Source organism: Eutrigla gurnardus (assembly GCF_963514095.1).
Source record: "Eutrigla gurnardus genome assembly, chromosome: 3".
Taxonomy (NCBI): Eukaryota; Metazoa; Chordata; class Actinopteri; order Perciformes; family Triglidae; genus Eutrigla; species Eutrigla gurnardus.
In genome coordinates this window covers 3,312,460-3,338,843 of record NC_139917.1, presented here as the reverse complement: position 1 = coordinate 3,338,843, position 26,384 = coordinate 3,312,460, and the positions used below count along the sequence as shown (strand labels likewise).

At 43.4% G+C, this 26,384-nt stretch overlaps 1 protein-coding gene across 6 annotated transcripts in view; it reads left to right on the top strand.

Annotated features, from left to right (window-relative positions):
• The window catches only part of sorcs1 (sortilin-related VPS10 domain containing receptor 1), a 274,281-nt gene that overhangs the window by 177,233 nt on the left and 70,664 nt on the right, over positions 1-26,384 (top strand). For all 6 annotated transcript variants that reach the window (XM_084004951.1, XM_084004950.1, XM_084004952.1 and 3 more), the window contains exons 12-20: positions 586-662; positions 1,460-1,551; positions 1,917-2,024; positions 5,500-5,617; positions 21,010-21,143; positions 22,406-22,519; positions 23,670-23,841; positions 24,743-24,929; positions 25,474-25,607. In XM_084004951.1, the coding sequence (XP_083861077.1) occupies positions 586-662; positions 1,460-1,551; positions 1,917-2,024; positions 5,500-5,617; positions 21,010-21,143; positions 22,406-22,519; positions 23,670-23,841; positions 24,743-24,929; positions 25,474-25,607 (1,136 nt within the window). The remainder of the gene's footprint in view (positions 1-585; positions 663-1,459; positions 1,552-1,916; positions 2,025-5,499; positions 5,618-21,009; positions 21,144-22,405; positions 22,520-23,669; positions 23,842-24,742; positions 24,930-25,473; positions 25,608-26,384) is intronic.

The window sequence follows — 26,384 nt, the reverse complement described above, 5'->3', positions numbered from 1 at the left end:
TGTTGCTTGTCAAGAGATGGAACAATTTTTAGGCATTTTGTTTTGGGGTTGTCCATTCTTGTACACATCAACAAACCCTGCCTCTTTGTCACTACAGTAGGGTGACAACACCACCCAGCAACATGGAGATTTTCAGCTGGTGTTTGGATATTCTGTAACTGTACATATTGTGAAGCAAATGATGTCTCATGGATGGTTGAGAAGAGGGGAAAAGCTTGCCTCTGAAACACTCACAGTACTTCCCAGCCTCGCATTTAGCCACCTGGCACCAATTACAGGCTAGATTAAAGCAATTACAGCAGTCTGCACAGCATTAGAAAAGCTCGTCTTTATGTGGTGGGTACTGCTGAAAGATGAATACAGTAATCTGGATTTATTGGTTAATTTAGGGGTATGGGCAAATGTCGCACTGCACGGTGGATCTTTTTCTTCCAGCTGCAGTCTTCAGCCCCCTGCTGCTCTTCATCGAATTTTGGATTTATTTGATCTCAAACAGAATTAATTTGCTGTGTCTGCATTATGAAAGAGCCCACCTCCACCACTTACTGGAGTTTGCCCTCCGTCTGTCTGCTGTCTCACCTCTAGGCTCCATCGGCTCAGAGCTGACCGCCACCAACGTCAGTGTGTTCATCGCCTCAGACGCAGGGAACACGTGGAGACAGGTGGGGCTTCTCTCATCTTACTGTCAACTGTATTTGCAATGATACTGAAGATAATGTAAATATACATTGTAGTGGGATCTGTACAGTCAGTACAGCTCAGGTAACTCACCACATTCTTAATTAAATCAGAGAAGGATCCAGATGATCCATAATCTTTGTGGTTTTACTGCTCACAAGTGACAGCGCTACTACAGAACTGTCACTTTTGGAAACCAGTTTGGCTCCGCCCACCAAATATGTCATCGCTGTTTAAAAAAAAGGTCTATTCAACTTTATTTTCAATTGTGGCTTTTCAAGTCCCTGTTAGCGATCGGCTTCCAGCTAATATACACAGATGCACACTGCACCAAACATGTTATATTAGTAATATTGCAGACTCGCACCATATAATTATTATTTCCAATGACATGCCCAATTGAATTGCAGCCACTCACCATATGGAGCACTATGAACTGAGTGACCAGCTATCACTGAAAAAATCCTTCTCATCACTCACTCTCCCTGATTTTATCACGCAGCCTTTTAATCCTCGTACGCTCGCTGGAGCTTTTTAAGGTCGATAATCAAATGAATTTTCAAGAGTTATTTGATTCAGGCTCTGCGTGCGGGGCCCGTGGGCGGCTCTTACCTCACTTGATCCTGGCACTTTCAATTGACGGGGCTTGTTTCTAACTGCGATGCTGTGTTTGTTTGCTATTTGTTCCTTGGCTTGCTTGACTGATACAGCGTGGGCGCGTGCAGACGACTTGGACATATACATGGGTAACAAGCACTCTTTTTCCCCTTTGTCCCCGAAGATCTTTGACGAGGAGTATGCAGTGCTGTACCTCGACCAAGGAGGAGCATTCGTCGCAATAAGACACACTCCGCTTCCCATCCGACACCTGTGGTGAGTCATTATGACTGAGATGCCGTTTGTCACAGCGTGACTGATTCCCTCAGAGGAAGCCCCCCGAGTCTTAAGTTAGTCAAACAAAGGGAAATTAGTTTGTCTTTTGGAACTGGGACACGGAGATATTCTAGTTAGCAAAACCCACCAGCCGTGGAAAAATCTGCTTTGACGATTGTCATTCAATTTCACCTTTCTGTATTTTTGCATAATGAGTCTGGCTTCTGCCGAGGGGTGTTCACGCAGCAGAGGGCCTCACGCAGCCCTGCGAGGAATACGAAATAAAGTCGTCAGGCAACTCGCCGGCTTGTTATCTTTGCGCTCACAGTGTCAGTGCCTCGTGCAACAGCTGTTTGTGTTCCCAGGTTGAGCTTCGACGAAGGACGCCAGTGGAACAAATACAGCTTCACCAATACACCGCTGTTTGTGGACGGTGTGCTGGGAGAGCCCGGGGAGGAGACTCTCATCATGACGTGAGTGACAACATGGAAATCCCACTGAATACTCTCTCTCGCTGTGTGTGTGTGTGTGTGTGTGTGTGTGTGTATGCTTGCATCTATATCTAAGCCTGCTGCACACAGCATTCGTGACTTGATTTTCATGAATAAAAAGAGATTTCTTACCCGACATCAAAACAGGGCTGTCTCCAGATTCTGATCACAGGAGATCAATGCTCTGGCAGCCCAGCGACAGCGTGACTGTCCATTTTGAAGAACATGAAGGCAAATGAAAATGCCTGAGAAAACAGACGAGAACCTTTGGTCTAGAATAAGTTTTAACAGCATTAAAAAGTAGGTGGAGACGTTCGTAGATCCTCATCTTCCTCAGACCGTCCATCCGTTCTTGCGAATGCGATATCGCACAAAAACCTGGAGGGAAGTACTTTGGGTTTGGCACAAACGTCCACTGGGAGTCAAAGATGAACTTTTTAGATTTTAGTGGTCAAAGGACTTTACAGAAACATGTGAGACAATTGCACACAAATGTCTATCCGTCCATCCTCGCTTATCCTGTATTCAGGGTCGCGGGAGGCTGGGTTCACCTGGACAGGACACCAGTCTATCACAGAGTGGACATGTAGAGACAGACAGGTAACCACTCTATCACAGGGCTGACATGTAGAGACAGACAGGTCATTTAATCACCTTAGCAAGTGATGCATCACAATTTCCTTTATGTGGTCCCTTGGCTACGAATGGTAAAAGGCCCTGTATTTAGTGGCTGCTCGTTATTTCAGCCATGATTGATTAAACATCGTTAGTGTCTACTGGGAGGTAGGCCCCGCCTCCCTTTCTGCCGCATCTAATCAAGTGACCAATAAACACATATGGTCCTGTGGTCAAACTTGCCCGAGTGACGCAAGGCTAAAATACTCTTTGGTGGGAACACGGCAGAGCTGTTATGTGCTGCAGACTCACAGCGCCTCAATAGGCAATAGCATAAGACACAATGGTACGTCAGTAGTCGTGTTTCCCTCAGAAAAAAGCTTATTTCGACGCAAATTCGTCCCACCCGACTTGTTGCTGGTTTTGCCGTGGCGGGTCACATATTACAGCAGATTTAGGACGTTGCGATGTGGTACACAATGGTTCGCACTAGGGATGCAACAATACAGTTAGCCCACAGTTCAATACGTACCTTGGTTCCAGGATTACGGTTTCGGTTCTGTTTCGGTACACAAGGAGAAACAAAATTGTATTTATATATTCAAACATGATTGCTTTATTTTGCGCATGAGCTAAGTTGTTTTTTTTTACATTCAGACACATTCAAGTGTATTGTATAATAAAATAAATAAATATTTAATACACTTTCAAATGCAAAAGTGCTTCTTTGCTTTGATGACTGGTATAGAATAAAAGGGGGTAAACAATTTCAAAAGTAAATGTACATGTTTGAAATATGTACATATTTAAAACATAAAGTCACTGTTTTAAATAAATATACCAGTAAACATAAAGTCACCGATTTAAATAAAAATATCTGTACTTCAGTAGCCTATATATGACGTTCATACAGGGGACGGTTTGGAGTACTGCTCTTCATCTCCATATAAAGCGGACCGTCACATTGAGATAACTCTGTTATAGCTCCAACTATCCGGGTCAGTGCTCGGCTCTGTGCTTTAGCCAGTTCCACGTCGATGCCTTTCTGTTGTTTCATAGAAGTCGGGAATTACGTTAGTGCTGAAAGTGTAGCACGGATCGAGCGTTTTGATTGGGTGACAAAAGCCCGCAACTACGGAAAAGGGCTGCAAATCTTTAGCAATAAACGTCCCCACTGCACTTGTGTTCTTGTGTTTTCTGCACCAGTAGAATCAGCTTGTTGGAAGCATCAACGAGAGAAACAGTTTTTAACTGGCGGTGTTACCTGCTCAGCAGTCCTGCTTCCAGGACGTTGGAGATTTAATCGGCAGGGAGGCGTGAACACATGCTGCGTTCAAGTGCTCCTCTAAAGCTCCGACAGCCAATTCAGAGAGAAATACATGGACGGAAACGTGAAATTGCGATTTTATTGCAATTTTATTGCAAAACCGAAAATACCTCAATTCACAAGTGCGTATTGAACCATGCATTGCGTACCGTACGGTTCACTATTATATTGAGAACCGTTGCATCCCTAGTTCGCACGGCCATTACATCAATGTTTCAAGACACCTGCCTTACATGACGGACTGACCGCTGGCTCGACAGGAGAGGGATAGGGTGCAGCTGGACAGCCAAAGAGGCAGAGAGGTAATAAGAAGATGTACAGCAATGGTCTCAACCAGAACAAAATAGAGTTCCGGTGTTAAGATAAAGGTGGCAGGTTCAATAAGAGAATAAGTTCCTGGAGCCTCTCAGCTGGCAGACACACCATTAGTTTTCATAAGACCATCATTCACTGTTTCTTATCAATTTGCACTCATTTTTACAGTATGTGTCTGTCACGGTCGGGTGCCTCCAGACCTAATTGACAGATTGATTGTGATAAATATGTTGCTGTATGGATGGTGAGGGAGGGGGGTCAGTGCAGAAGAAAACACACCCACTCAATTTAGCTGGAGATGGAATATTTATCTGGTTAGTGTCATAACCTTGGATATTGCTTTGTTTTGTGACCATTGAAATATGTGGATATTCACTATGATGAAGCTTTGATCATTGATTACTTTTTACACTTAACTAGCATCAGCAGGAAACAGCGATGTCAAAGGTCAGGAGATTTGTTCCTCCTAAAGATGGAAAGAAGGTGTGATTTGCCATTGGGTTGTGTAGGAGTTCCCCCTTTCTGGTCTACATATCCCTGCCTCTGCTGAATTATTTGAATACCAAATGTATTCTCCCCTCAACGTGATCAATGCTATTAGACCAGGGGTGCCCAACCCCGGTCCTGGAGAGCCCCTATCCTGCATGTTTTAGGTTTCTCCCTGCTCTAACACACCTGATTTGAACGATTTCAGTTTTTCAGTTGCTTGATAACGAGCACATCATTAGAATCAGGTGTTTAAGAGCAGGGAGAAACCTAAAACATGCAGGACAGGGGCTCTCCAGGACCGGAGTTGGGTACCCCTGTATTAGACCAATAGACCATATAAAATACATCAAGCATTTTCTGTACATGTTTCAAACTGTTGCTAACTCACAGTCTTCATCAGCTGATTGAGTTGACTCAGTAATGAAATCAACAGAGGAACCAGGGGTGGAGGACGTCTTCAGGTCCTTTACTCACTAATTGAATTTGGCTTTAATAATTGGTGGTCCTTGTGGACAAAAGTGTAGTAGTGTTTACGAGCACCAGCATCCCTTCAGAACTCCTCTTTTTTTTTTACTGCAGCTGGATGTTGGATGTGGTCTTCTTGTATAATTTGTTTGACAGTAAGAAAAACATAGAATGTCACCAGCCTTGTCCTTTAGTCATCACCTGCAGCATATTTTGTGGGTAACACCATGTGTGCCTATTTTCCAGGATATTCGGCCATGTCAGTCATCGCTCAGAGTGGCAGCTGGTGAAAATAGACTTCAGGTCCATCTTCAACAGGAGGTGTACAGAGGCGGACTATCAGACGTGGCACCTACACAACCAGGTATGGTCCATGACATCACAGAAGGGCCTTAAACTCCCATTCTCTCTACTGGCCATCAGGGGGCGACTTCTCTCGTTAATTGCATGGACGTCTATGAGAAAATTACCCTGCTTCTCACTTTTATTTATTATGTCAGTAAACATTGTAAACAGGAGTTTATGGTCTCAATCTCTAGTTTCAAGTCGTCTTCAATCCAGCATGATGTTCATTTAGTACATTATGGTCCATTTAGAGTCCAACAGACCAGAAAGCAGGGGATGCCTTTGGGCGGGGCTACCTGCTGATTGACAGGTCGCTACCACGCTACCAATGCTAGCTACTACTAAGATGACTTTAACACTTAGCTGTAAAGTTGACCCTGAATTATGAAGCTAACTTTGTTAACAGCTTCACACCAGAATCCAGATGGATCCAGATCCAGATTGTGTTCGTCAGATCCAGCCGTCGCCCCTCCACAGTCGAAATATGGCACGTCCAGTCACTGATTGTAATAAACACCAAGATGGCGACGGCCAACATGTCAAACTTGAGGCTCGATGACTACGTCCATTCCTTAAATACTGTCTTTGTTTATCACACTGCAAATGTTTCTGGTATTATGAAAATAGGCATCATGTTTCCGGGTTGTCCATCTGACATATACATAGGCCCACTCACCTATACTCACCCACATATTGGTTTTGCGGCTGGTCGTCATGTTACATCTGTATGGCAGATTCACATTGACTCAGTAGCAATAGCACAATAGCATAGGACGCTATGCAAAGTGGGTAATACTTTATATTGAGGTTTACATATTCAACATTAACTAGTTACATATTAACTTTATTAGTATATCAAAACACAAAACTAGTGTCAATACTGTTCATATAACTTTGTAACTCTAAATATCTCCCCTGTTCTAAGGTGAAGTCTTGTTCATAACTTATTCACTCACAGTTTGACATTTGGCTCCCTATTCTAAAGTTGCCTCTTCACCATTGTTCAATCCACCATAGCACACAAGTAGTATAATTAACACACCTTATTCTTTAGAGCTGAAGATCTATTGAGACGCACCACTCTATTCCCTTTCAGTGGTCGAAGAGTGAATTCAGCACACATTAATAGGTATGATATTTCAAGGAAATTTGAAACTTTGTTTTGGTAGACCTCCATTTTCATTCAAGGTGTAATCCATCTGTTAAGAATAAAGGCTGTCAATTGCAGTACCTGTGCACTCCAGTCACAAAGTGTGAAGAGGAGGCAGATTTAGAATAGGGAACCTGTGTGGGTTTATAACTTAGTGAATAAAGTTATGAGCAAGACCTCGCTTTAGGTTAGAGGGACTTCATTTCGAGCCACGGTTGGCAGCCTTAGGCAAAGTTTAACCAATCAGTTTTTTTACATGTTTTTGGCAGTTGCATGGTCTGTTATTTAGGGTGTGTTTTAAGGGGGGTTTTATTCTGTGTTTTGTGCTTCAGTGAGTCTTGAGTGTGTTTTTCGTTATCACAATTTTGTTCCCTCTGTCCAGTGACTCCAACTTTATTTTGTTTCTGGGTCAAATTATTTTGTTTATCTGTAACCTTTTGGAACCCACTGACCAACCCATATTTTTCAGGTGTTTAGTTGGTCGCTTTTGAAAAGCTTGTTCACTGCACAAGTTATGGAGTTCAGGTTAGACTCATTTGTTGAGAATGCATCCTCCACTCAACTTACGCAAAAAGGCAGAACTTCTGCAAGCTGTTCCCCAAATTTGAAATTACTGTGACAGCAGGAAGCACACTACAAAAGGATTGTAGTTACTGGGCTACTGGAGGAACAGATCCTCACTGATGACTTTGAGCCTAAGTCAGAAAATGCGAGTAAAGAGTGACAGTGAAGAGGGTGTCGATGAACCTGCTGCTGAGATGGGGTTGAAACATCTAGAAATTAAGTTCAAGTTGGTCAAATAAAGTTTGAACAAATGAGGATGTTGTTGGCACACCAGGAAAGTGAAAAGGAGCAGGCCGTTTGTTCAAGTCAGGTCAACATCTTATATCGAAAGACTTCGATTTAGCTCGGAACAGCCGGCTTATGCCACCATTCAATGAAAAGGAGGTGGCTGAGTATTTCACTCTTTTTGCAGGTGACTGACACTTTAAAATGGCCAGAGGAGTTCAGGCCATTGCTACTACAAAGCATGTTGATAAGAAGAGCTCAGTTTATGCATCCTTGTCTGTTGCTCAGAGCTCAGATTATAAGGCCATGGAAGAGGAAATCCTCCGTTCTTATGACTTGGTACTAGAGGTGTATGTATTGCCAGCGATTTCAAAGACTGAAAAATAATGATACCCAAACTCATGTGTGATTTGTGAGAGAGCAACAGGTTTTGATTGAGTATACTCAATCACTTAAAACTGCTGGGTTGAAAAATAACCCAATTTGGGTTATTTGGGTAACCCAACGCTGGTCCAAAGTTGGACCTGGCCAACGCTGGGTTGTTCGAGACCAGCAGGTTGGGTTATGGGCTTGACCCAGCATGTTGGGTTGAGACTGTATACCCAAAAATGGGTTACAAACGACTCTGCTGTTAGGTTAATGTTACCCAATAAATGGGCTAAAATAGAACCATGTTTTGGGGTTATATTAACTAATAAATGGGCTAAATGGGGTGTTGGATGACTCCATCGCAGCAAGTTGAGACCTGATCAACTTCACGGCATTGGATTCATGACCTGGGATCTCAAAGATGCATGCCTGAATAAACTCCCAAACCTGGGCACACAGTTTTGGGTAGTTGACATCCAAAACAAAAAATGCTTTAAAGCACCCATCCACTGCACCCAACAGAGATGGGTGCTCCAAGGCTATCCCACTGATGACCACAAAGGCCTGGGAACACTGATGCTCCTCCCCTAGCATGAAGACATACGGGTATTCTGTGCTACTGCTTACGTCGCCAGGTACTGCACCATGTTTGTTCCAGGCTGAAAAGAAAAAAGAGAAGAAAAACAGGCTAGGTTCAACTCCACAGGTAATGCACAGTGCTGTACCAGATACTGTATCTGGAGTCTGAGTACAATAAGAACATTTCTGTACATGCCAAAATGACCAGTCAATTCCACTTGGCACATTATTAATGATGATTGTCTCAACGCAGTGTTTCTCAAAAGTACGGTCCAGGAATCCCCAAGGATCCTAGAGGTGGGCACCATGGGGTCCCCAGCAAAAGTAGTTACTTGCATCAAAATCAGTTTAACCACTTTAATCCTATTTTACTCTTAGCTTATTTGAAAATGAGGGATCTATACACTCAGATCGTGTTGTGATGCGAAGGCAGAGTTGACTTTCAAAAAATGTTATTTGGAATAATTTTGAAAAGATTTAATATACTGTAAGTCTTCTCTTGGGCTTCTCTTGGGGTCTCTACAAAACCTTGTAAGATGGGGGTCCGTGGCCAAATACACTTGACATGACGTTTTTTGAAAAGCACTGTCTTAACTCACCGGCTGGATGTCAATGAAGGCCCTGCGAACCTCCAGCTTGCTGGAGCGGTACACTTTCCGTCCAATTTTGTACGATGCAGTTGGGAGCAGCACCGGCAGCAGCTGTAGCGCTATGTCACCCTGTTGATCTGTAAAAATAAAACATTAATTAAATGTCTGTCAACATTAAAGGACCAATTTAAACCGTGACCCAAGGACAGGAATCAGGGAAGTCAGGCTGTTTCCATCCAAGAGAAAGAAGCACTCTTGATCGATGTGCTGTGCTGCAAATTATAAAACATATTGAAATGTTGACGTTATGACTTCAATATGACATTTATTTCAAACTTTTGCCTCCGTTACGATTAATGAACATCGCAATGCGACACATTGAGCTTGTAGATCGGCTATTTTCATTATGTACCCCACCACATTTCATCAAAGTATATTATACAACAGTTAGTTCCGACTGAGTAATTTGATTTGACGAGAGGCATTCTGTGAGTGCTGCTGATACAGTACAGTACAGTACAACATCACTTGGACATGCAACAGTAAAATCACTTCACTCACAGGTGTTCTAAATATAACCGTTGTTGCAAACTGACATTCACTCTGTTCACGCCGAGAAGATATATATTATATATATATATATGGGCCATTTTGTCTGGAGCAAGGAAGGAAGCTGCTTTGTCTGTTGTTGGTAAGTCAGAAACTAATTGTAGATTTGGGTTCAGGCATTGTGTGAGTAAAGCTAGTGCAACATTAGTCGTGTGCTGATAGCTTGTTGTTGAAATCGTCGTGAAACTGCATATGTTAAGTGAATAATCAACTAAGTTTGAGCCAGCTCAGCTGTAGTGAATAGACTTGATTAGAGGGAGGGGTCACACACAGTGCTTAAAGGGCTGCCAGTAGACCTCCTTCAAACCACATTTTGTCTGGAGCAAGGAAGGAAGCTGCTTTGTCTGTTGTTGGTAAGTCAGAAACTAATTGTAGATTTGGGTTCAGGCATTGTGTGAGTAAAGCTAGTGCAACATTAGTCGTGTGCTGATAGCTTGTTGTTGAAATCGTCGTGAAACTGCATATGTTAAGTGAGTAATCAACTAAGTTTGAGCCAGCTCAGCTGTAGTGAATAGACTTGATTAGAGGGAGGGTCACACACAGTGCTTAAAGGGCTGCCAGTAGACCTCCTTCAAACCACATTTTGTCTGGAGCAAGGAAGGAAGCTGCTTTGTCTGTTGTTGGTAAGTCAGAAACTAATTGTAGATTTGGGTTCAGGCATTGTGTGAGTAAAGCTAGTGCAACATTAGTCGTGTGCTGATAGCTTGTTGTTGAAATCGTTGTGAAACTGCATATGTTAAGTGAGTAATCAACTAAGTTTGAGCCAGCTCAGCTGTAGTGAATAGACTTGATTAGAGGGAGGGGTCACACACAGTACTTACGGTAAACTGCGCACTTAAAAAGGCTGTCACTACAGCGTCAGCTGCAGCGTCTGGCCATCTGAACGAAGACAGCTGAACAAAGACAAGGGAGTCTATCTGCGGGAGTCAAGACAGCTGAACAAAGACAAGGGAGTCTATCTGCGGGAGTCAAGACAGCTGAACAAAGACAAGGGAGTCTATCTGCGGGAGTCAAGACAGCTGAACAAAGACAAGGGAGTCTATCTGCGGGAGTCAAGACAGCTGAACAAAGACAAGGGAGTCTATCTGCGGGAGTCCATCCAGGAATTCCACCGAGGTAGGCATAACATCTTACCCCCCCTCGCAGCCATGTGTCTTATCCCAGTCAGGACATCACACTGGAGAAGATTTCACCGAAGACCCTTCACTCGAGGCTGTAACCCATCCAATCTCTGCTACCCACCATTCTCCACCGGTAAGGACCTTGAAGTACTAGGGGGGCTGTGGAACTGCCAGTCTGCAGTCAAGAAGGCGGACACCATTTCAGCCTATGCCTCCCTGCAGTCTCTCCACTTCCTGGCCCTCAGAGAGACCTGGATCACCCCGGAAAACACTGCCACTCCAGCTGCCCTTTCAACTGCCTACTCGTTTTCACACTCCCCAAGACGAACAGGGCAAGGAGGAGGAACTGGGCTCCTCATCTCACCGAGATGGTCCTACCAGATCCTTCCTCTGGACCACCTACCCCGATCTACACTTGAATTCCACGCCGTCTCTGTCACCCTTCCTTTCAAACTCAACATCATAGTGATCTATCACCCACCCGGTCCTCTCGGTGACTTTTTGGATGAGATGGATGCCCTCCTGAGCTGCTCCCCTGATGATGGCACACCGCTCGTCGTCCTCGGTGACTTCAACATCCACTCGGGAAAGCTGCACTCATCTGAATTCATCGACTTCTTTTCCGCATTTGACCTTACGCTCTCCCCCTCTCCACCAACTCACCGTGCCGGGAACCAACTTGACCTTGTCTTCACAAGATCCTGTGGCATCTCGGCACTCTCTGTTACCCCGCTCACCGTGTCCGACCACCACTTTGTGACTTTCTCCCTCCCCATGGAGCCCACCACATCCCTCCCCTCTACGCCTCGAAAGGTCACCAGCCGCCGCAACCTGAAATCCCTCACTCCCTCCGCTCTCTCCTCAACTGTTATCGCCTCGCTACCATCCTCAGAACAGTTCTCCTTAATACCTACTGAGGAAGCCTCCTCCATCCTGATGTCCTCACTCTCCTCTTCTTTGGACACTCTCTGTCCCCCTATCTCACGACCTGCGCGATCATCTCCCCCCCCTCCCTGGCTGTCTGAACCTCTGCGAACCAACAGATCATTGTTGCGAGCGTCAGAGAGAAAATGGAAGAAATCGGGCCAGCACGAGGACCTTACTCACTACCACCGCCTCCTCTCTGACTTCACCTCAACTGTTTCGGCAGCTAAATCTGCCTTCTACCTGGCAAAGATCAACTCTTCTGCCTCCAACCCCAGGAAACTCTTCTCCGTGTTCTCCTCCCTCCTCACCCCTCCTACCCCTCCGCCCCCTTCCTTCCTTACTGCCGATGACTTTGCTACTTACTTTACCAAGAAAGTAAATGACATCAGCTCCTCATTTACGCCTATTCCCTCCCAGAAGACATCTCCCCCAACCCTCAACTCGGATGGTCTTACCAGCTTTACCCCCCTCACCTCTGAAGATGTTCACGCACTTGTTACATCTAACCGTGCCACCACCTGCTCCCTCGACCCGATCCCCTCCTCTCTTCTCCAAGACATCTCACACGACATCTTGCCATTCCTCACCACCCTGATCAACTCCTCCCTCACCTCAGGTGTCATTCCAGCGGATTTTAAGACAGCTACCGTGAAGCCTCTCCTTAAAAAGCCCACCCTAGACGCTACTGACATCCAAAGCTACAGACCTGTATCTCTTCTTTCATTCCTCTCTAAAACCTTGGAACGTGCCGCCTACAACCAACTGTCATCCTATCTCTCGCTGAACAACCTCCTAGACCCTAATCAATCAGGATTCAGGACTGCTCACTCCACTGAGACGGCCCTCCTCACAGTGACCGAGTCCCTGCGAGACGCCAGAGCCTCGTCCCACTCCTCCGTTCTCGTTCTCCTCGACCTATCTGCTGCGTTCGACACAGTCAATCACCAAATCCTCCTCTCCACTCTGGCTGAACTTGGCATAACTGACTCTGCTCTCGCCTGGTTTACATCATACCTGACAAATCGCACCTTTCAGGTCACATGGAATGGCTCTATGTCCAAACCCTGTTCTCTGGACACGGGTGTCCCTCAAGGCTCAGTATTAGGACCGCTTCTGTTCTCACTATACACCAGATCACTAGGTTCTGTTATCACATCGCATGGATTCTCCTACCATTGCTACGCAGATGACACCCAGCTGTTCCTCTCTTTTCCCCCGTCCTCTGACACCCACATTGCAACTCGCATCTCGGACTGTCTGGCTGACATCTCTGTCTGGACAACTGCACATCACCTCAAGCTTAACCTGAATAAAACCGAACTCCTCTTCATCCCAGGGAAAGACTGCCCTCGCATGGACCTGTCGGTCACTGTCGAGGGCATCACAGTATTGCCGTCGTCAACTGCGAGGAACCTGGGTGTAATCCTCGATGACCAACTATCCTGCACCCCCAACATCACTGCTGTGGCCCGATCCTGCAGATTTGCCCTCTACAACATCCGCAGGATTCGGACCCTCCTCACAAAGGACGCAACGCAACTCTTGGTCCAAGCACTGGTCATCTCCCGCCTTGACTACTGCAACTCTCTCCTGGCCGGACTCCCGGCCTCTGCGATTAAACCATTGCAGCGTATCCAGAACGCTGCAGCACATCTTATCTTCAATCTACCCAAATTCTCCCATGTGACCCCCCTCCTCCGTGACCTCCACTGGCTCCCTGTTGCAGCACGCATCCAATTTAAGACGATGACACTGGCCTTCAGGGCCATCAATGGAACGGCACCCATCTACCTTCAAACACTGGTCAAACCTCATGCTCCGAAGCGAGCACTTCGCTCCTCTACTTCAGCTGGCCGGCTGGTACCACCATCGCTGAAATCAAACAAATGTCGCTCAGCAAAGTCCAGACTCTTCTCTGTTCTGGCGCCTCAGTGGTGGAACGAACTCCCGACTAATGTCAGGACAGCTGAGTCATTTGCCATTTTCCGAAAAAGGCTCAAGACTCACCTGTTCAGACTTCACCTCGACTAGCATGACCCCCCCCCCCCCCCCCCCCCACAAAAAAAAAAAAAACCTTACCTATAGCACTCTGATCGTAGCACTGTTGCTCTTGAACTACTAGTTTACTCAGATGAGGACCTAACACTTGTTCTACTTTTAGCTCTTACTTTATCGGCAATGATTCGTTGTGGTTTCCTTGTTTCCTTCTTTTGACAAATGTACTTATTGTAAGTCGCTTTGGACAAAAGCGTCTGCTAAATGACCTAAATGTAAATGTAAATGTAAATTCTACCGAATTCGTGCAAAGTCCCGAGTTGGAAACTCATTTTCAAAAGTTGTTTTTTTCCAAAAACTTTGTCCATACATATATTGTACCATATTTCTATGGTACATATCTAGTAAAGGCGCAGTCAAATTTCATATATTAATGTCTGCCTGTTCTTGAAATGTTTTTCCGCACCTGAAATGTGTCACTACCGTAACACAGCAACACACCTCAATAAAAACCATTATATTAATCTGTTAATATTGTGTGTCCATACACCCTCTAAAGAATAATTTTAGTAATTTATAATGAAGGGTTTTACAACTAAATCAATTAAATTTTTGTAAAATGAATTACACTGATCATAGAGATCTCAAAGTTAATTAGTTATTACATTGAATGTACATTTAACCAATAGTTTTCATAAAATCTTATTTAATGACTCAATTCTTATTTTATTTTACAAAAACTCAGTGTTACGGTAGTGACCGCACTGTTACGGTAGTGACTGCACTGTTTTGGTCGTGACCACAGTATTTTGTTTGCAAGGTTGTATTATATCCCCTCAACCTTATTGCTCAATATTAACTCATAACCTGCCTTACAATGTGAATTTTACAAACACAAATGTTTATAATCAATAAAATTAGGTCATTTACTATTGAAGAGCCATTTATTTTAGATTACTTCAACAGAGCAGCGCATCTACTGCAACATGACATTAAAAGATCTAAAACAAATATACACACAGCAGGAACGTGTTTTGTGTTTGAAAGTGCATTAAAGAACAAAAACATAAAGTAGAGCTCCAGAAAGGGTCTTTCAAGGGTCTTTATTTTTCTGTGGTCACGCATTCCATAACGTCTCTTATTCTCACTAGAAGTGCGTGGAGTAACAGTCTTCCCTCAATCTTTTTCTGTATTCTCTCACCCTCTCTGCTACACTCTTTTTATGTTCTTTTGGCATTGCTGCTCGCTTTCTCCCAGCTTAGCTGTATAATGTCAAATATAAATCAGCATTATCGTCATGTTTTATCATATCATACATTATTTAGCACTTAAGAATGAAATGTGCTTCACAAATCAAATATAATATAATTACAATATTATTATTATTATTATTATTATTATTATTATTATTATTATTATTATGTTTTAAGAGTATAATGTAATAATAATGATCAAACATTGCCTTAAATATGTGGAACATTACTTGTTGTCACTACCATAATGATTATGTCACAACCGTAACGTTACAATTTGTTACGGTAGTGACTGTTACGATTGTGACATTTTTAGCTAATTCCTAGCATAACTCAAACATGCTAACAAGTAAATGGCTAGCAACAGATGTTTGAACAGTTGTACACACAACAAAACATAATATTTTGCTTTGAGCCCCCAAAAGTGTATTTACTTGCAGATAATATGTGTACGGTTGTGACAGTTATTAATGTAACATACTGATTTTCAGACTTTGGAACACATTTACTTAAAAATGATGAGAGGTAATCACTCACCATGCAGCCATGAGGGACAGGGATGCAGTGTCCCTTCCTGGTCAGAAATTCTGGGGTGTGGCTAAAACCAGGCTCCACCCATGTGGTAAAACGACTTGTGTTACGGTTGTGACATGAAAGTGTGGGACAGCATTTTTTAAAGCATGTTTTGTAATTTAAAAAAAAAACTTCAAAATGAATCTAAATATTTTACATTCTGTTTAAAATAAACCAAACATATATTTTGAAATACACCATTGGAAAAAATTTTAAGTATTATTTTCATGGATTGAAATTTAGGGCTTAGAGATTGGGACAACTTCTTCCCAATAGAAAGTACCTAGGAAGGTAGCATAAATGATGATTTTGTATATATTTAGCTTAATTACTATCTAGTTACAGTATTGTGTTTAACTAGATCATAACATAATCTTAGTAAATATTGAAGGTCTGAATTCTTAATTGTTTTGTTAAATAGTTTTTTTTATTGTGGGACAGCAATTTGCACGAATTCGGTAGAATGGCCCATATACACACACACACATATATATATATATATATATATATATATATATATATATACACATACTTAAATAATTTATTTCATCAACTTTTGTTAACATTTCCTTACTCAGCTCTGTCATTGTAGTCGATAAGAAAATGTTCTTTTTTTTTAATGTCAGTTCATTAATATTTTGGAAATAAACAAGAAATGAATAATTAAAAAGCTAAAGTCTTATAGATTCTTAATTATATTTAATATATTTTCAATTAATTTCCCATCCCTACCGCAAGCAGTTCCATTTCACCAACAGTGGCCAGTAGCTTTATAAAAATGAGTCAAAGATGCAGCATTATATTTTTTCTTTAGAAAATCCCAATTGGCTATAGCCCTCCCACATGTTTACACAATGTGTTTTCCAACTTGCACCATGCTCTTTAATATGTATTTAATGTAACTGTTTCAAATGGATAGCTGTAATTATTTGATGTCGGGTTGTATCACAACAACTAATACCAAAATACCTTCAAAAGTGGGGATCCATCCAGTCAGAGACCATTCAGTGAGTTTCTCGCTCACTGAATGGCGAGCCAGGCAATGATACCACATGGGTGAACTGACGAACTGGCAATGAGTGGATGAAGAAAGCGGCCCTTTATACACTGCAGGTGGTGGAGATGATGAACCAGATAGGAGCCAGGTGGGCAAATTCATCAAGGCAGATGAAGACCACGCCCAGCCCAGGAAGAGGGCAGGAAGGGAGGGGTGAGACAATGATGGGACCCCGACAACACTAGCTTGGGTGCTGGCTAGGGATGGGTATCGAAAACTGGTTCTTGTTGAGAACCGGTTCCCAGTTTTTTGATTCCTTGGAATCATTTGCCAGTTTTACAAATTATTCCCTTATCGATTCCAGTGGGCGCGAATGATGTCACCATGCACGTTGCTTAGCTTACGCAAGATACGCAATGTGCGTGGCAACGACCAGTCCCGTGCAGCCGGCAGTAAACATGGCACCCAACGGTACAAACGCTCGAAAGTGTGGTTACATTTCACGAGAAAGGATGACAACAGGGCAAATTGCAATACTTGCAAAGTGGATATTTCATTAACGGGAGGAAATACTAACAATATGCAGAAACATTTGCGCACACAGCATGCAATAACTTGAGTGATTCTCAACCCAGCAGCAGCAACGTTAGCATGTCCCCTGCTGAGACCCATTGTAGCATATACACTACAAAAGATCATGTTGTCTTTAGAGCGTCATAACTCCGTAATTTATTTCTGACAACAAAACGAATGCATAAAGTTGTAAAGATGTGACTAGATGTCCTCTCGTCTCCGTGGCGCATTTCTCCGTTTTGTTTATGTATATCCTATATCCTATATGACCTCCAGCATGTCCTGGGGCGGTTTGCAGCCGAGTGTGAAGCAGCCGGGATGAGGATTAGCACCTCCAAATCTGAGGCCATGGTTCTCGACCGGAAAAAGGTGGCTTGCTCCCTCCAGGTCGGGGGGGAGTTCCTGCCTCAAGTGGAGGAGTTTAAGTATCTTGGGGTCTTGTTCACGAGTGAGGGAAGGATTGAACGCGAGATTGACAGGCGGATCGGTGCAGCGGCTGCAGTAATGCGGTCGCTGTATCGGTCCGTCGTGGTAAAGAGAGAGCTAAGCCGAAAGGCGAAGCTCTCGGTTTACCGGTCAATCTACGTTCCTACCCTCACCTATGGTCATGAACTTTGGGTCATGACCGAAAGAATAAGATCCCGGATACAAGCGGCCGAAATGAGCTTCCTCCGCAGGGTGGCGGGGCGCTCCCTTAGAGATAGGGTGAGGAGCTCCGTCACACGGGGGGAGCTCGGAGTAGAGCCGCTGCTCCTCCACATCGAGAGGAGCCAGTTGAGGTGGCTCGGGCATCTGTATCGGATGCCCCCTGGACGCCTCCCTCGGGAGGTGTTCCAAGCATGCCCCACCGGGAGGAGACCCCGAGGAAGACCCAGGACACGCTGGAGTGACTATGTCACCCGGCTGGCCTGGGAACGCCTTGGGGTCCTCCCGGAGGAGCTAGGGGAAGTGTCCGGGGAGAGGGAAGTCTGGGCGTCCCTGCTCAGGCAGCTGCCCCCGCGACCCGGTACCGGATAAGCGGAAGAAAATGGATGGATGGATGGGTTTATGTATATCGATCATTATTTTCATCCGCCATCTTGCTAGTGACGTATAGAGTTACATTTATGCATCGGACACTCGTATTGGCTCCCGTAGCGGCTTTTACAGCCAATCGGAAAGCCTAATTTACGCTTGGCCGTGAGTTGTTGTGTTTGGACCACCGGGAGAGACAGAGGAGTTCAAAGCAAAGAAAATGACGGTCAAAGAGTTACTGCAGTGAAAGAGAAAGTTAAATACATAAATGGCACAGAAGAAGTACACTATATACACACATATTTAGGGCAGGGAGAGGAAAGGACAGAATCATTTATGTTGTATTTTGTTTATATCTACATACAAGAATATTTATTTTATTATTATTATACCTCAAGACCTCACTGTTGGGTTTGTACTGTAAGGTCATCATGTTACTTCTAAACTGAACTAAAGTTGATGCTAATTGACCTGTTTGTTCTCCTTTTTTCCAAATGAGAATCGATAAAGAACCTAATTGTTTAGCAGAATCGAAAATGGAATTGGAATCGCAAAAATCTTATCAATTCCCATCCCTAGTGCTGGCTTTCGAGCACTTTGAAATGTCTGGATCGCTAACCGTAGACTACTCCACTGGAGTTTAGCCTTGCCGGAACTACCACTTGAAATCCAGCACGTCAAAGGAAAGGACAGTTTAGTAGCTGATTGTGTGTTGTGTGTGGTCATTGAGTGAAACAGTTGTTTACGTTGTGGAAAGTTATTCAATTATTCATATGAGATAGTGATTCATTTTCGGCCTCATGTCTGTAAAAAATGAGAGGAAAATAATTAAATAATGCTAAAGATGGGAAGGAATTTCTGTTTTTGACTATGTTCCCCAGTGTTTGTTGGCCATTTAAGTTTGTGTTTTGGACATTATATGGTTTTGAGGCCTGTTCAGACATTTTGAGCAAGTTACTTGCTGTAGGCAACATTTAGTTATGTGTTTAGAATGAAGTAGGAGTTAGTTTTTTTTACTATACCAAAAACCTATTAGATTTTTTAGTTTTGGTTAAAGATCCCTTTGGGAGCTGAGGGGCACCTGTGATGATCTCACTCAGCAGACTGTAATCAGTCAGAGTGGTTGTATACGGGAGTTACAGATCCCTGCTCAGTGTTTGATATGTGTCCAGAGGGTCAACCCCTTCAGTTGGCTCTCTGTGTTTTGTGTTTTGTTCCCCCTATCCAATGAGTCCCACTTAATTTTTTTTTTTTTTTTTTGTCATTTTGATAGAATCATATTTGTGTATTTGTGCAGTATTTGGTTAGTTTGCCAACCTGCGATCCCTGTCCTTCAGGCTTTTATTTCTGGGAACGCAACAGTGGTTTTGTTGCCTCAACCTAAGCATGTTTACTGCGTAGTAGTGCAGCGTCATATTTTAATGCGCTGTGCCTCCCATGGGTTAGAAAGAGGAGGGTTACACCAAGTATCAGTTAGTGATGAGCTTCCTTACTGACCAGCAATTATGGTTTTCATTGAGAGGAAACGCGTATTTAATGGTCTAGTAGTTGTAGAATAAGGCATTAAAAAGTGCTTTATAACAACTAATACAGAGCTAGGCAGATTTTTAATCTTAACAAAAAATCATCATAACTTTAGCTTTGTCTGAAAATTCTTCTTCGCTCACTCATTCACTACTCTCTCTATAATAGATTATCTGTAGCTGACTATATTGAGCAGTAAAGTAAGATTTCAGACACTTATCAATCATCATCATGTTGCACCATAAATGATGTGTGATTTCAAATACATGAGCTATAATTCCAAAATAAAACATCCATTCCTTCATGGGGAATGACTCTTCGAAAGTTTTCTTTGCCTCCTAATGTGAGGTTGAGACAGAGGTCAGCTAGCATGGCTCCCTGATCAAACGGCAGGCTTCAGCCTCAGGGTAATGTGTGATCACTGTCTACTTTTAGCCCGGCTGTATAGTGAGTGCACCAAAGCTGGACATCTCTCATTTCCCAGAGCACTCCAGCCATGCCTGCTGAAGCTCCATGCATACATTAAACCTCCCCGAAAGCCCCTCAACCTGGCCGGGCCCGAAACCGAGCCAGCATGCCTTTATTCACAGCCCCCATTCTCTAAGTGGTTTAGACACCCATATGCTCAGAGCAGGCTAATGATCAAAACATATAGCATGCAAGATGAGAAGAGTCCAAGCCAATTAGCGGGCTAACCTGCTTAAATGTTGAGGTGCTGTAGTCTGCTGCAAGAATGAGCTAAACACAGGACACAGGACAGTGCTTTTGTTTATTAGACCACTGGGAAAGTTAAGGACATTTGTAGGAGTCTATTATTTGTGGAAACAGCCAGGTTTTTTAAGCATCTCACTACTGACACCTAATGCACAAAGAGAGAATGTTCCAGGCATAAGAGTAGAGCAGCCGTGTAGCATGGAGGATGCAGTGAAACAGGATACTGCTATCTTTTCATCTTTTCTGTGCTGATTTTATATTCATTTCTCGTGCATAGATACAAGGCTAAAAATGGATTTTGACTCTGGCAGCTTTTGCTCCTGAAAGCTCTTTCTTATTCCTCAATTCTAGCAAAAAAAGGAGAAAAAAAATCTCTAAAAAAGAACTCAAGTAGCACATTCTCCAGTGTGACACGTGCGATGCGGAGCAGTTGAGTTAAGCACACCACACAGCACAAGGCCGTAAATATGTGGGGAACAGGAGTGCAAGGCAGCAGTGCTTTTCACACACATGGTCGGTTGCATCGAGTGAATAATTTATGATGGCAAGTTACAAAAGCAATTCGTAATTTTTATTTTTATTTTTCTATACCCGTTTTCTTCCTCTCGGTTCGCTCTTGAAACCGGCCCCGCAGGGCGAGCCATGCCTCATGGGAGTGAAGAGAATCTACAGGAAGCTGAAGCCCACGTCCAGGTGCGTTATGGGAAAGACCTACTCTGTGTCGATGACATCGGGCCCTTGCGAATGCACAGAAGCTGATTTTGAATGGTAGGTATGCTTTTCTTCCTGTGTTCAGCCATCCCATGTTCATTCCCATGTGCATTTCCTCTGTGTCGTCAAAAGCGTCTTTTTCACCAAACTTTCCAAAGCAAAGTCATGAGAATGACTGGAAAAACAGTTGTATAATGCAATACAAAAATAAACCCTGTCATCAGCCTAATCTTAACTCAGGATTGGAGACTGCTGCTTTGAGCTCAAAATGTTATTTTTGTTGTTGCCGTATGTGCATGTTTTCTTTCATGTCTTTATGGTGCGCGAGAATTTCCCTCTAGAGGCTTTAAAGATTTATTGAATTGATTGGGGGGAAAAAATGGTGATGAAAATCCTAGGTCACAAACAGGGCATGGAGTTTGAAATGTATGGGTGAAGACAAGGCAGAGATGATTTTAGCTGCACTGTGGGGGCTATACCATCCAGGGTTATTCAATCTTATCTCGGCCTCAGCAGTCTGCATTTTGACATTTTTTTTAAATCTGTCTCTTGTGGAAACCAGTCTCCTCCAACTCCTGCCGTGAGCTGTGTGACCCATTGTTCCTCACTAATATAGACGGCATCAAAGAAAGAACAAACAGCGTATTGAATGCACAAGTGTGTTTGTGCATCGCCAGGCGCTGGTAATTGATTTCACCTGAATACCAATGATAATCCACAGGTGCGTTTGTAGCGGACGCCAGTGACTTGTTCTATTACAAGTATAGAGAATTCAACATCCTCACAACACGCGTTCTTTGGATTATCAGTAGTATTAATGTTTTGGTTTTTTTCTTGCTTTGGTCCCAGGTCTCTTGAGTGAGGCAGCTCTTGGAATAAGCACCATTAAAAACCATAAATCACCAAGCCTAATAGCTTTTATTAACAATCACAACACTTTTGCATCTGTGTGCATGTTGCACTAATTGGGGCAATTTGTCCTTATCATTTTGGGGATGCGGCGCTGCTTTGCCTTTTTAATTTGTAGGACAAACAACTCTGTGCTTAAAAAAGCACCAAAGGGGCAGAAAACAGTCGTTAAAGTCCATAATGAAATATCATTCATTTTTAAGTGCTTTTATTCTTTATCACAATTCAAATACAGAGAAGGTGATATTTTTCAGCTTGGAAAATTGTATTACATTTTGATTGATTTGTCAGTGAGACATCTCAGAACAGAATTTCTTGGCATCGGGAATATTCCTCATCCATCTCGTCCATCAGCGCTTCCTCTGTGCTTTCTGATTGGTTTCTGTTTTTGTCTGCTCGGATCATTGCAGTGATTACGGCTATGAGAGGCGGACCGACGGCAAGTGCACCCCCACCTTTTGGTTCCACCCATCAACGATGTCCAGGAGTTGTACCACAGGGATGACTTTCCTTAACAGCACCGGGTAAGAACAGCAGGAGAGCAGACCCAGAATCAGCACACATATTCTCACAAGCGCCTCACGGGCTTGGGGGGAAATGAACAGTGCATTTGAGCTGAATGGCTCCGGGAGCATTAATTAGTTTCTCAGGGACAACAAGGACGGACTGAGGAAAATATGGGCTGAATGATCAAACGGTTATAAACCACTGGTAATGATGTGATCTACTGTGGGGGGAAGCGTGTGCCGGTCATGCTTGAAGAAAGCTGTAAATGAAAATGTAAAGTGTAAGAGAGTGCTAAGTATGTACTTGCTCTGACAAAACGACCTCCTCAAGGTCACTGTTCTTCTAACCAACATGGAAAAAAAGTCCTCAAGGTGTTCAGAAAAATTTAATATGATCAACTGCCGTGAGTGTGTTGAAAGCAAGTGTTTGCCTCATCCACTATTTTCACATTTACTTCTAGTGATTTCTTGCCATGTATAGTGTTTTGGTTTTATTTCTCCAACCACCAGAGTCCATATTCTACAAGAGGAAATAATGCATTCAACAATTTAACAATCTGGCGATATTAGCCTATCACAGAAACTGTATATTGGTATCATGCATATGCTGGCTAATATGTGCAAATATATAATATGAATTCTTAAAGAAACTAACATGTCATTCAAAGTTTGGCCAGCAGAAAAAATGAAATACCAAGATGAGGAAAGACATGAATGGCGAGCTTAAAACAATAAAAAATAATAAATAAACTTGGATAAAATCACAATTTGTTTTCTTAAAAAAAGTATTTTTTGTGGAGATACTTACTCAGGCAGCCTTATTTATTTGTAGCATATAGTTTATGCTATCTGCATGTTTATGGTTCCACTAACCGGGTCTGTTTATTGGATTGGTTTGAGCTGGCTGAATTTGATTGTGATTGTGGGGCTTTCAAAACTGCAAACTTAATGTACAAAGCATTGCAAAATTGCTTCCTAACTGTATACAGAGGTTTGGAATGAGAGAGCCCGTATGAATTAAAGGGAATGGTATCTTAAAAAACAAAGGATAGATGTAGGTCTGTCAAAGGGGTTTGTTTGTGGAATTAACATGTAGATCACTTATCACTAATATTTAAAAACAATCTTGAAAAAAAAGGGGTAAACATGTATAACCCCCTCCCAACAGCTACAGGAAGGTGGTCTCTAATAACTGCACGTCTGGAGTCATCGTGGAGTACACATCCAGGAGGCAGCAGTGTCCCGTCCAAGCACCCAAAGGTCTCCACCTGGTCACCAGCGAGGGCACGCTGACAGCAACACTGGGCACCAATGTCACCTTCCTCGTTTTCCTGGAGGAGGTTTGTTTCCTGTAAAAAAAAAAAAAAAACCTGTCACACCACATCAATTATTAAATCCACATTCTGAACAAGGTAAAGCCTGAGTTATGTGTATGTTATGTATTTGACATGAACCAGCATCACACAGTGTGAGTAAATCTGGTGGAATGCAGTATTCCCAATGAGGAGACTGTCACATCCGAGCCGACACATCGTGACACCAGAGACACGTTGTCACTTTCCTACTGAGCTCTGCTGCTAAGTGAAAAACAAGAGGTTTGAGCGTGATTGAAGCTATAAAGCTGACTTTGGCAGCTGGGCCTCCTCTTTCATCACGCTTCACACTGGATCGTGGATACCAAAAACATACACTAACAGTGTGAGTGTCAGGTATGATGATTAAGGACGGTAAAATCTCCACTCAGTAACACAGCAACACTGCCAGAGAACCTGGACAGTGGTGGAAGATACCGTCTCAAGTTCTGTAGATGAGTAAAACAACTTTATTTCAATGTTACTATGGTACTATATTGTCCCTTTTATGTAACTATATATCTAATGTATAACATCCAACAGTTTCCCTGTAATTGCTGGGAAAAAAATGGCAGAAACATTCTGACAGCAGTGTACCGTTCTTTCAAAGTATGTCCGTTAATTCAACTCGATTATTTCACAAACTGCTATGAGACTGTTGGAATTTCAGGGTTAGCCAATCAGAAGCTTCAATAGGGCGGGTCAAGCCTTTGCAATAGGGTAGGGGGTGATTTTATTGCCTACTGGTCTTGTAGTCTTTGACATCGTTGTACATCTTTTTCCAAGAAGCCCAAAGTTCCTCGTGCTAGTGGAGTGCAACTTCACAAGTTGCTTGAGTGACTCTGTGGTTGACAAAAGGTTTTCCCGGACTGTGTGTTGTCCTGCCCAGGGCGACGGGGCGAGGACGAGCATCACGCTGGACTTCGGAGACGGCCACGCTCTAACCTACTCCAACGTGAGCTCCATCGAGGACGGGATCAAGCACATCTACAAAGCCGTGGGGATCTACCGGGTGACTGCCACCGGCGAGAACAGCCTCGGCTCGGAGACCGTCACGCTCTACCTGCACGTTACATGTGAGATCTTTGTTGAGATCTGTGTTTACAAATGTATTTATTTAGATAGGAGGATGTTCTGCAAACTTGGCAGCTGGCACACTGTGTACTGCATTGTGTGCTTTATCTCTGCACAGTATGCGCTCCCCCTCCAAAAACCAAACAAACAAGCGAGATAGAACAAATCCCATTACACATGCACTCAAGTCGGCTTATGGTTCACAGCCGCTCAGCCCGCAAAATGTAACGGGGCTGACCACCCCTGGTGTATTCAGGGGGTGACAGATGTAACGGATCTGACTTATTGATCCGGGAGCCGTCGCCCCCGCCAATCTGTCAATCCAATGTGCCAGAAGAACAAATAGAGCCACCACAGGCTCGCGAGTGCCACGAATGAAAAATAACACACAGATGGTACAGGACAGCATTCCGACAAAGTTCCCACTCAACTATGGAACCCTCCTTTTTCTAGTCCATTTGACAAAAATAAACTTTCTTCCCTTCTTTAGTCTTGTTTTTGCATATCGCGGCACATAGAGCTCACTGCTTATGTGTGTCTGAGTAGGTCAGCTGGAGTACATCCATCTCTCAGCTCCCTTTGTGACGGTGAGGAACAAGGAAGTGAACCTGACTGCTGTTCTGTGGCCAAGCCAAGTTGGAACGGTCACCTACATCTGGTGGATCGGTAATAACACAGAGGTACTGTACCCACTTCTCCCTGAGCTTTGGATTGCTGACTCTAATGCTCCAAAAATGTGAGGATCATTCTTTTGTGTTCATAAAGCTGCTTTTGTTTATCCAGGATGCAAAAATGGTCATCTTGCTAACAGGCATCAGAGCATGCTGACCACACAAAGCAGATTAATTAGTGAGAGCCAGTGAAGTGTATCCCCTGTATTACTAAACTCTTCCTACCGAGCTGTATTACTAAACTCTTCCTACCGAGGTCAGAAGTTGCAAGGCGGAGTTAATAAATCCCACACAGTTAAATAAGGGCTGAAATTCCCATTTCTGTTGCCAGGCTAATGGTATGTAGCTGTTCATGTTAATTTCAAACTCATTTTGAGATCTCTTGCAACCAAGTGACAACCTCTCTGAAAAGATAAAGTTGTAATCTCTCTACTGGCTCTCTACTGTGACGAAGAATGAAGTCTGATTGTATGGACGTCTATGGGAAAACGACTTCTCACTATTACCTATTAAGTCTTCTTTAATCCAGCATGATGTTCATTTAGTACATTATAATCCATTTAGAGTTCAACAGACCAGGAAGCAGGGGATGCTTTAGGGCGGGGCTACCTGGTGATGGACAGGCCGCTAACACAGCTTCCTCATGCTCAAGATATGACCCCTGTGATATAATCTGCTATTGTTTACTGTAGAGTCTGTGTACGCTCTGCCAGTTTGTTTATTGGATTAAAACCAAAGACCTGTTAACTGAGGGTTCATCTCCAGGAGCCGCTGAACACTCTCCAG